General features: G+C 37.2%; 1 protein-coding gene across 3 annotated transcripts in view; it reads right to left on the bottom strand.

The window, feature by feature from the left end:
• The window catches only part of SKAP2 (src kinase associated phosphoprotein 2), a 307,658-nt gene that overhangs the window by 161,653 nt on the left and 133,479 nt on the right, over positions 1–12,526 (bottom strand). Inside the window, exon 3 of one of the 3 annotated variants that reach the window (XM_059933745.1) lies at positions 10,124–10,299. The exons of the other annotated variants lie outside the window; for them this stretch is intronic. Coding sequence (XP_059789728.1) covers positions 10,124–10,133 — 10 coding nt within the window. The 5' untranslated portion in view covers positions 10,134–10,299. The remainder of the gene's footprint in view (positions 1–10,123; positions 10,300–12,526) is intronic. 3 annotated transcript variants of the gene reach the window in all.

Below are 12,526 nucleotides of genomic sequence, written 5' to 3'. Positions count from 1 at the left end.
AAATACATGAATGCCTATGACTTCAGTCTCCTTATTGTTGTATATAACTGTTAAACAGTTCTTCATACATCAAACACATATTCCTTCAACAAAAACTACTGAGACCATCATTCCTAAATTCCAGGCTTGAATAATGAATGCAGTTTGACAACATCATATTTACAAAGGCAATAACTATGCCAGTCCAGCCTTGATGAACCTCCCTGAGTTTCTTTCCAACTTCAAATTCATGCCAGTCTGCCTTCCAACCTGCTTTTGAGATCTCACCATCCACTCACTAAACTTTTTCCAATGCAGTACTCATATTCATTCCCTTACTGAGACTCTGAGGTCAGAGGGCACTATTTCATTTATTATTGGTCTAGAAATCTCTAAAGTTCTCCCTGATTGCCAAAATGGTTTCATTTTTTCCTTATTTATACTTAGAATAAAATTTCTGTAGGTGAGGTTTCAACTTCATTGTCCAAGATGGCATCATCTATGTTCCCGGCAGGAAGATGGAGGAGTGTCAAAGGAGAGTGACAAAAGGCATGTACTAGCCTTTTCTTTAGGAAGGTTCTCAAGCTGCCACAGGACAGTTCCATTTACATCTCACTGGCCAGAACTTAGTTACATGGCGACACTAGCTCAAAGGGGTCTGGAAAGTATTTATTCAGGGTGACCTCACGCTCAGCTCAGAATTCTGTTAGTCTGGAAGAAGCTATTAGGAAATAACTAGCAGTCTGCCACAGATGTTGCCTATGTTTCTTTTTGCTGAATAACAGCAGAACAAAGTCTATGTCAGCACTAAGCTTTGAAATCCTAGAAAATATTAAAAAAAAAAAAAACTTTTAGGGAATAGCTCTACTTTCTGTTTGACACATGCTGCTAGCACCTTTGCTCATCTCCCCTGATTGAATGTTCTTGTGTGTTAAAGTCTAGTACCTTGTTTCTTCATTTTGGTTTGATAAAACCTTTCTTCACAAATTTAATTGTGGCATTTTCTGAACTTGAAAGATTAGCAATCTGTTTCAAGCTCCAGATAATGGGAAAGTTAATCTACACCTGTTTTCTTTTTTTTTCATATTTGCCAGGAGGCCCAGAAATGGGTTGGCAATATTTTTAAAAACTAAGTAGTAATTGTTACTACTGCATTTTCTTAGAGGGGCTTACGTGTAGAATCCACTCTCTGTTAGCTAAAAGCAGAGCATTAGCTGATCAACTGACTAACCAAGGCAAATGTATTAATCATAAATTTAACTGCAGTTGAATGGAACCTTCACATTTACTTTGCATTTTGAATGTATTATGCAAAATGATTGGATGAAAGTGCTTGTTTATAAAAAAAATACTCTATTCTATTCTATTCTATTTATTTATTTATTTATTGGCCACACCACACAGCTTACAGGATCTCAGTTCCCCGACCAGGGATTGAACCAGGGCTACGGCAGTGAAAGCCCGGAATCCAAACCACTAGGCCACCAGGGAACTCCCCCCAAAATACTTTATTTTAAAATAGAAAAAAAGTTATAAAGTTTTTTATATGAAAATTTAATTCAGTGCTCACTGATGAAGGAAGATTTAGGCCTTTAGCATACTCAAAGTTAAAGCAGAATTTTTCAGCATGAAGTATTTTCAGAGAACAAAATTGAAGCAGAGATTTAAACATTTCATTACTGCCATATTGCTAAGGCTGGTCCTTTCTTGGGTTGGTTTTAATTTTTCTTTTTTTTCCCTCTCCCCCTCAAGATTTTCCAAAAATTCCTGTAATAGTAGATACTTTCGGAAGGTTATTTATCACTGCACTAATGAAGATTTGGAAGTAGTTTTTGCTCTGATTCTCCTTGTTGCTCTCCCTGACATTAGCAGTTAGAGTGCAACTTGAAGAAATCTGAGAAGGAAAGACACAGACATTTGAGAATTTCTTAAAAGTGCTTTTAGGCTGACCAGAAGCATTTTTATTTGAACTTTCATATCCTATGCTCAGAATACAGAATATGATAGTCTATGTTGAACCTGTTATCATGGGACACTGAGCCATTAATATGTTACCATTCTAAAATAAAAATTAATACTGAAATATGTAACTGGTTGGTCTCCAACTGCTCTAAGGAATAAAGACAAACTTTAATGATTCACTTCCCTTTAAGCATTCCTTCTTTAAAAATAGCACAGTATTCTTTATTTTAAATTATTTAGTTAAAAATGATAATGTAACACTTTCTCATGCAAAAAAAAGTATCAAACTGGTATAAAGTGAAAAGTAAAAGTGCCTTTCCCTTTCCCTAATATTATTACTCTGAATTTTAGTAGGGATTTCCAAAATGCCTTCTAAAAGGTTTGTACTAATTTACATTCCAGTATTCCTTAAACATAGTTATAACCAAATATACTTAATAACTCTTTGTTCATTTGCTCAGAGCCTTTCCATATTTACTGGTTATTAATCTAATTCAGTTTCACAGCCTTCCTATGAGATCAAGATATTAATCTTCCAATTTTATAAATCAAAAAACAAAAATAAAGAGACTTTAAGTTGCTCAACAGTAACTCCGTGTTGTGCTACGAACTGAACTTAAACTTCCTACCTTGTGGTAATATTATCTACCCACTGACTCTCAAGCTATTGGGGAAAGAAAAAAAGTAAAGCCTACAGAAAATTATTTTTAAATGTTTGAATATTGAGAACGTGGTAAGCATCAAATATCAGCCAACTATTCTGGTCACCTAATTTTTTCTCTGACTTAGAGTAAAAGTCATATGACCAATTTGGTATCCTTTCTATATATGTGTCAATTGGGACTCATTAGCCTACAGTTATGAAGACTAATAAAAGTATTCACTAATAAAAGGCATATCACACTGGGAAAAAATGCAGTTCCTATATCTTAGCGATTCTAGGAAAAGCTTTATCTTTAGTTTCACATCTCATCACAAAATCTCTGTGGTACCTGGGTAGCCACTTTCTCTAGTTGTGCGTTATTACTTGAGAGACAAAAAAGCAACTGTGGTGCAGAGCAGTTCTGACTCTGGAAATCTCAGTCCTGAACTCAAGTGTAACAGTCACTCTATAGAGTATCCAAAAACTAGTTGAAGCTTATATGAGAATTAAAGTTACTTCTCTGCTCTACCATAAAAATCTGATGGCCAGAACTGTCTCTCCTAATGTCCCTTCGGCTGTCAAATCAAATTGGACCCATAGTTCTCACTCAAGGGTTTTAAAAGAGGCTTTTTCCTGGCTGCTGTTACCACTTATGTTCACAGTTGGCCTTCACAAGAGTGACTTAGGACAGGAATTTATAGTACAGGGACACATTTGAGTAAGAAAAATGGATGTCCTCTTTGCTGGACTAAATAATGACCCTGTTCTAGTAATAGCTTTAGAACTAGGTTGTCAGATTCCCATTAAATTTAATTTTCTAGGTCTAAACCTACAGGACTGGAATTGTCTTTATTCAACTGATGTTCATAGTTTTCTGCAAGGCTGTCTCTGGATGAGAAGTGAAAATGTTAGGTAAACATATCGAAGGCTAAAAATAAATCTGGTTGTTTTGGGAATATTCAGGTAACAAATTCAAATTCACTTTGAAACTGAAAGTTTGACGTCATGTAGGCAAAACCTCTATATCCTATTAATATGTAAGTAACAAGAAAAAGACTGAATTTAGAGGCTGAGCTCTCATACCAATTTTGTTTACCCTATGAAATTTCATTTCTCATTAACAGCTCTGTATTCTCTCATTTTGATGCCTCTCAATCTCTGTTATTAAATCCTAATGGTTTCTGCAGAATTGGATTGGGCTGGATTCAAGGTATCTAATGCAGATTTGGCTTTTTTGTTTGTTTGTTTAATTGTACATTTGGATGAGAAGTAGCTTTCCTGGTAGAACTTGGAATAAAGTCAGAATAGACTGATGTGTGGATGAGCAGATGGGAATCTGACCTTGTCCAGATGAGCTAAAAAAACAAAACAAAAAGAAACAAAACAGTACCCTGATATCTAGCCTCCCCGTCTTTATTTTCAGCTTTAACCCTGTCCTGTATGGCTTTGGATAGAAACAGAGCAAGTCTGGAATTTCAGCTCTGTCGATTTATGGAGGAACTTGGGCAAGCTATTTACCCTGAGTACCAGTTTACTTGTCTGAAAGATAGGAATGAGATGATTGTTGTAGGAATTACAGATTATATTTGTATGTCTGGCACACAACAGGTATTCAGTACAGGTATACCTCACTTTATTGCACTTTGCTATATTGCACTTCACAGGTAGTGGGTTTTTTACAAATTGAAGGTTTGTAGCAATCCTACAACGAGCCAAGTCTGTCAGGACCATTTTTCCAACAGCATTTGCTCACTTTGTGTCTCTGTATCACATTTTGGTAATTCTCACAATAGTTCAAACCTTTTCATTACTATTATATTTGTTATGGTGATCTGTGATCAGTGACCTTTGATGTTACTATTGCAAAAAGATTTTAACTTGCTGAAGGCTCAGATGATGGTTAACATTTTTTAGCAATAAAGTATTTTTAAATTAATGTATATACATTGGTTTTTAAGACATAATGATATTGCACACTTAATAGAGAGCATAATGTAAACATAACTTTTATATGCCCCGGGGAACCAAAAAATTCATGTCACTCACTTTATCATGGTGGTCTGGAACTGAACCCGCAATATCTCCAAGGTATGCCTGTAAATAGTAACTGTGGAACTAGTCAGAAAATAATTAAACATTATCACGCTGCCAGCTGAGACATGAGACATTTTTATCACCAGTCCCTCCTATTAAACTTTTACAAGTGGTCTGGAACCACAGAAACATGCAGAACTAAAGTTCATGAGAAGAAGAAACTGGGAAGTTCATTCATCCATTCAACAAATATAAGCAAAGAGGAGGATGCAAAGATGTCAGTCTATAAGGTAAGTGGCATACATACATCACCATATTGCACAGCAGAACAAGATATATGCCACATGATAAATTGAGTTAAAGTGCTATGGATCTTTGATAAACATAATATTTCTTCCAGCTCAATTATGAGAAAATATTACAGGATTCCCTTGCTATGCAAGAGTAGAGTGTTCCTATGAAACCTTTCCTAAGCCACAGTCATGTAAAGCAAAGAAGCAATTACCTTAGGACACATCTTGCTAATGGAGGCACAAAATAAATTGAGATAAAGCACAGATGTTCACAGACACAGTTGAAAGCTAGGGTGGCCTGATGCTGAGTGTGGTTCCTGGGGAACTCTCACTGCCTGGGGTGTGCACTGCCTCTATAACAGCTGACTACGAAACACATGCTTTAACACTATTTTTGCTTTTTGCCTTGTTTTGGTAAAAAGCGAAAATCCTCTTTGGATTTCTTTCAGTTAGCTAATAAAACAGGTACTAATGTAAGTCTTTCATAAAAACAAAGTGCCATAAAGTGAACTTTCAAAATGTAGGGGATACCTGTATATGTAAAAGGTAAGCTTAAGCAGAGTGTTAATGGGTAAATAGGCAAAGTGTGTTTATGATATCATGACTAATTCAATTTGACTAAAGCATGGAGTGAATAAAAGAGGAAAGTGTGAGATAAGACAAAAAAAGTAGATTTGGACCATATACTGTAAAGGCATTAGAAGACCAGGCAAAGGAATTTGAGATTTTTTAGTAAAGGGATAATATTACTGATATGATAATAGCTTTACTAAGAGACAGTTCATTTGGAAGCTTTGTGAAAGAGAGTGCAGGGAAGAAATACCAAACTCAGCTAGGAGACTCCACAATGACACAGATGAAAGATTGTAATGTGCTGATTTAAGGTAAGAAGAGTGGAATAGAGGGAAAGGAGTGGATTCAAGAGTTGGGGCAACTAGAATGTACAAAGATTAGCAAATATGCTGTTAATTAGTAAAGAAAGGAGGGCAATATGATACAGGTATTTCTTGTTCCTTATTTTTGTTATCACTGTAAAAATGTATGTTGTCTGATTCTGCCTTTATTTTCATTAAAATAATGACTATTTTTAGCTTTATGTTAATTAAGTGCTTAATAAATGTGAGATGTTTATTATGGTGACAACTAGGATGATTATCTCATTAGGAATTAAAATAAAACTTACTCTTATGTTTGACTTCTCTGGTTTATTCTTCCTAAGAGTACTGGACTTCTTTCATTCCTAGAAGATGGTTCTCAGTCCTGGCTACTCATTAGAATCCCCTGAAGAACATTTTTGAAATTCTAATATCTGGACTCCAGCCCTGGACAAATGAATCAGAATCTCTGGGAACTGGACTCGGGCATCAGTATTTTCAATTTTAATCTCCCCAGTGATTCCAATGTGCAGCTGAAGTTGACCTTGCACTCCTGATCTTGAACAAGATATACTGCAATCTCTAAAAAACACACTTGCTCACATTGCTCTCTGTCCAGTCATTGTAAAGTTCATCAGGTGCACACATGGTGGTTCATTCCCGAGTCTCAACTGAGGGGCAGTTCCCCAGAGTTCCTTGATGTTCAGTATTCCTTGCTGGCCTCTCCCCACTCCACACCACTCCACCTCAGAAAAGTGAATAATCCCAGTTCCTATGGGAAGTACAGATATGAGAAAAATCAACCTGAAGTTAATGTAGACACCACTGGTAGCAGAGAGCAAAGACAGAAAGAACATGGATCCTTGGTGAATTGAATTATTATATCAATCAATCCAGAATCCTAATCTACCACCGGACTTCGGGTTATATGAACCAAGAAATTTTACATATCATTTAAGCCACTTTGAGTTGGGGTTTCTGCTACAGGCAAGAGTATCATATTATATTATCAGCCCTTTATGCTCTTACAATAAATGATTTTAGATCTTAACTGTTGATATCAGACTTCAGAAATGACAAAGTGCCAACCTGAAATGTAACATCTTTTATAGGGTAGCCAGCAACAATATTCGTGCCTTAGTGACATAAACACTTGGGCTGTAAGTACTGCACAGCTGTGAAAACCTGGACTTTGAAATCTTACACATTTTCCAGCTGTATCCTGACCATTTGACTGTGTTCTTTTGTTTTAGCAGCATAAAGTACATCATGTGAAATTTCCTTATAGTGTTATTTCAATGAACTTTCAAAGAAGAAAATAATTCCAAATTCTAGGCTCTGAATATGCCCTTGAAATGTTATCACACCTATAATATTACCAGAAACTACTTTTATCTATTAAACTTTATGTGTTGAAAATACACTGAAAATCTATTTCTTCAAAAGACGCTTCTTATGATACAGAAGAGTGTGAAAAAAAGAGGGAAAATATATTTATATTTGCTTATATACACATCAGGAAACTCTGTAGGGAAGAAAAGTATGAACAATGATTCATTACAAGGGGGTAGAGGGACTGGACAGATGGGAATGTTTGGGGGAGACATCACTATATGCGTTTTTATACTCTTTGGTCTTTGAAATAATGTGATTATATTACCTATATACAATATTAATTAAAATATCACTCTAACAAAAATAAATTTAATTTTAAAACTCTAAAATATATTTTTACCAGAAATACTACCAAATTAATTGATTATTCTACCATCAAGAACTCACCAACATGAGGGGCTTCCCTGGTGGCACAGTGGTTGAGAGTCTGCCTGCTAATGCAGGGGACACGGGTTCGAGCCCTGGTCTGGGAAGATCCCACATGCCGCGGAGCAACTAGGCCCGTGAGCCACAACTACTGAGCCTGCGCATCTGGAGTCTGTGCTCCGCAACAAGAGAGGCCGCAATAGTGAGAGGCCCGCTCACCGTGATGAAGAGTGGCCCCCGGTCGCCACAACTAGAGAAAGTCCTCGCACAGAAACGAGGACCCAACATAGCCAAAAATAAATAAATAAATAAAATGAGGAATCAATTAAAAAAAAAAAAAAAAAAGAACTCACCAACATGAGAAACTCTATCATCTCCACTCAATGCCATATTAGACTGTTAGCTAAAACAATACTAAATGAGAAATTTGAAAGCTTTTTTGTGAAATGCTCTTCTTAGTGTTCCATTTCTTTTAGGACACCCAAAACTCTAAGCAAGCTCACAAATGTCCTGAAACCACACAGAGAAAACACTGAATGTCCAAGACGGGGTAAAGCAATTCGAGTAAAGGGAGAGGAGACATGGTTAAAGATAACAGAGGGAGGCTTGGCACTGGGTTGGCACTCCAGCCCAGAACATCTGAAGAATGAGCACAATATACACATTTTACAACTAACAACTAGATGTCTTACAAATGGCACATGAGTATTGATTGGTTACAGCTCATTAAAGTTTGTTTGCATCATTGTCCTCCAACTCACCCCACCTGCCATCGCAAACCAGATCTTGTTCTTGACTTTCCCATCTCTAGGGATAGACAATGGAGTCCAATCCTAAGAACAATAATTATAATGCCAGCTAACATTTATTGTTTATTCTACTTATCTCCTACCAAGTATACATTTCAGGCTCAAGCTAAGCATTTAAGAGACTCTCAAAGACCAAACCAGATTCATCAAAAAATCAACAACTAGGTTACTAATAAACCAAATTTTAAAAAATGTATCCCTTGAATGGATTTGTAAATTATAGTACAGCAACACTTTATAATGGTATAAAGCTGCTAAAAATAACTATGACAACTATGTTAAAACAGAGAAGAATATGTAACATATAGGATTAAATCTGAAAAAGCAGAATGTCAAATGGTATGTAAATTCATTACAGTTATGTTAAAATGTGCATGTGGATGAGTCTCGGAAGATAATATACAAGTTTTAAGATAGTTGTATTTAAAAAGTTGGATGACGGGGCTTCCCTGGTGGCGCAGTGGTTGAGAGTCTGCCTGCCAATGCAGGGGACACGGGTTCGAGCCCTGGTCTGAGAAGATGCCACATGCCGCGGAGCAACTAAACCCGTGCACCACAACTACTGAGCCTGCGCATCTGGAGCAACTAAGCCCGTGCACCACAACTACTGAGCCTGCGCGTCTGGAGCCTGTGCTCCGCAACGGGAGAGGCCGCGACAGTGAGAGGCCCGCGCACTGCGATGAAGAGTGGCCCCCGCTCGCCACAACTGGAGAAAGCCCTCGCACAGAAACGAAGACCCAACACAGCCAAAAATAAATTAATTAATTAATTAAAAACAAAAATTCTATGAGAACAACAACAACAACAACATGTTGGATGACAAGCGGGATTTTTTTCCTTTTCTCAAAATTTCTTTCAATCTTATCGCTACCCCATGCATTATTTTAACCTACTGTATATTAGTCAGCATACAGATCACATGCATAACACAATCCAACATACTGGCAAATTAAAAAAGATTGCAGTTTATTTCTCTCTCATATTACAGTCCAAATATAAGCCATGCAGAGCTGATACAGTGGTTCTAAACTATGTGTCTACCTAGAAATTCTGTGACTAAGAATAGGAGAAGGGGTGTTGTTTTTTGCTTCACTACTCCATATTTTCCCTAAGGGAATGGAAACAGTTGTTTGAATGTAGTTTATGCTTTAAACCCATATTAACTGCAAGCTCTCCACCCATCCTTATCTAGTAACTAGTTCCTTACATCAGTGATGTGCTGCCTCTTAACCAAGTACATACTACTGCTCTTGTCACCAAATTAAGTTTTTATATTTCCCCAGATGCTCATATGACTGGCTCCTTCTTCTTCAGGTCTCTGCTCAAACGTTGCCTCCTCAGATAATGCCATTCCTGAACTTCCCTATCTAAAGCAGCCTCTTATCCCATCACTATCTCTTACTTTGTTTTATTTTTTTTCATAGTATTTAAAAGTATTTATTTGATTTTATGATTTGTCCTCCCCCAATAGAATTTAAGTTCCATGAGAGCAGAGATCTTTTTAAACTCTGTATCCTCAGCACCTGGTTTATAGCACCTAGCACAGTGCCTCACACACAGGAAGAGGACAAAAAATGTTGAATGAATGAATGAATGACCAATCCTGCAGTAACTCTAGCGTTGAAAGGGCCCAGCAGGGAAACAAAACATAATTGACAATTACCAGATATAGGCCTCTGACGTTTACTTACTGACCTTAGAAATACCGGGGTGGAGCAGGGGAAGAAAGCTGTTTTGCAAGCTGGTGGGAAAATATCTGATTGTTACCTAAACTCATTTAATCTTGGAGGATTGATTCAAGGTGCAGGCAAATGCTTCTCAAAAGGAATGTTGTACCACTCAGCTCCATTAAATCCCTTCATCCAAATTCCTGGTCAGCTCATCTTCTTTTAGCGTTCTAGGTCACAGTTGATGGTGTTAACAGAAATCACCTAACTGGGTCTCTGTAATAATAAATATCAAAAGAATTGTAAGTGAATTGGTATTTCCCTTTCTTCCAGCCTGAGGCATGTACAATACCCACTGAATTTCAAGGGTACATCCCAGGGTGAATCTATGAATGAGAATAAAAGTGCAGCCATCCAAAAGGGAGATCTTGTTCTATATTCAGTTTGCTGACTTTCAACCAAATTTAGCATTATGTGAATGTTTAATAACAGTTCTTGATGCATGCCTTATACATAAGCCAGTAACAAGTTCTTTAAATATGCATAGGAGGTAACTCTAGCAAATGGAAAGCTAAATAAACACAAGTGTGAAGAGATATTCTTCCTGATAAATTATCAGCAATCATATCTTAGATGCTACACTTCCTGCTAAGGTATGAGGGGATGCTGAAGGGTTGTAGAGAGTGTCTAACATGTTAATATTGCTAATGGATTCTTGTGTTGAAAGTATATAACATAATTCATTACATATTATATGACTTCCTGGCATGGCACACAGGCTACTTGAAAGTCAAATTATTCATATGTTACTGCCTCTGAGGCTACACAAAACTTCAGCTTTCATATAATCATATAATCATTGATTTAAGAAATCTTTTCTTGAGAAAATAATTTTTTAATGAGCTTGAGAACTAAAACAATCATCAATTTCTAAAACAGAAGTCATTATTTTCCTTGTAAACCAGATGTTCCTCTAGGGTTCCACCTTAGCTAATGGCAAGACAATCCTCCCAGGCACTTGGTGGTATCCAGTTTTTCCCCACATTCCCAATGTCCACAGAAAAGCACACAAGTGCCCTCCTCATCTCCTCTCAACTAGGTAACAACAAATAGCTTCTTAACTTTTATCTCTACCAGCCGCATACAATTTGAATTCCTTTCTTATGGCATTCCAGGTACAGCCCAATTTGGATTCATTTCACTTTCTAACATTACCCCTCACTACAAATCCCCCAAGCAAACCTGATTCCTAAATAAGTTAAAAACGTTCATAGCTCTGTGTCATTGTTCATACTGTTCCCTGATTCTGAAATGCTGAAATACTATCCCCTTCCATCTGTTCTTTCTTCCTGTTCATCCTCTGGTGCTCAGCTCAGTTGCCACTTCCTTAGTAAACTATCCCAATAGCAACTCCTTCAGTAGGAGTAGAAACTCCTTCCACCTTGCTCCCGTGACATTTTGCTTGTTTATAATAAAATTATTATCATTATTATTATTAAAGGCCTTACTATGTGCCAGACACTTTGCTAAGCAAGCATTAACTCATTTAATCATCACCATTATTATTCCATCTTACAGAGGCCTCTACAAGATTAACTTGTTTAAAGCCAGGCAGTTAGTAAGTGGGGAATTGAAATCCAGATCCTGTAACCCCACAGACATGCTCTTTTTGAGCATTCTGCCTGATACTATAATTAGTATTCATAACTCTGTCTCTCCACCGAAACTGTACACTCCTTGAGGTGTGGGGTTGTGTCTTTGTAGCTCTGCATTCCCAGTCTAGCACTGTGTTTTGTGCATAACAGCTGTTTGAATTCTTTAATGAATTAACAGAAAAGAGGATGCAGAAGTCTGACAACTCTTTTTTCTTACACTACTCCTTTCTCTCCTACCATCCACCTCCCCAGCTTATTAGTACAGATTACAAAAACTACACACAATCTGTAAAGCAGAAGCTGCAGCCATCTCAGAGCTCTGAGATCCACATTAGCTGAACTGCCCTGAGAAGTAAAGCAGCAGCAGCACCACATGATGAGCAGCCTAACACAGGCGCAACACTTGAGAGCCAGCTAGAAATATGACCGCAGTTTGAGTTAATTTCCACACAACTGGCAACGGTTTTGTCTAAGCTGCAAGCATCCCAGCCCTCCAAGCATTACTACTATAATATTTATTGAGCAATAACAATTGCTAGATGCAATTCAGAATGTTGAACTGGACATTATCTTTACTCAGGAGACTGTGAATTTAAATTCTACAGATTTACAGAAATATCTCCCACCCATACATGTATTCAATAAGCAATGCAGCAATATTCCTCCAGTGGGTCAAAGTACCCCTGGATACTGAATGAGACACTCACTGAAGATGCATTAACTTACCCAGGCTGAGACAAAAGCATTTAGTGTGCTAGAGTAGTAACTTGTTATACAGACCTTAGTGTCCCATACAAGTTAGTACAGCTTCTAAATGTACTAAATATTCTAACTAACATAGTTTATGA

The sequence above is a fragment of the Balaenoptera ricei genome, chromosome 9, assembly GCF_028023285.1.
Source record: "Balaenoptera ricei isolate mBalRic1 chromosome 9, mBalRic1.hap2, whole genome shotgun sequence".
Lineage (NCBI taxonomy): Eukaryota > Metazoa > Chordata > Mammalia > Artiodactyla > Balaenopteridae > Balaenoptera > Balaenoptera ricei.
This window is presented reverse-complemented; position numbering and strand designations above follow the sequence as displayed.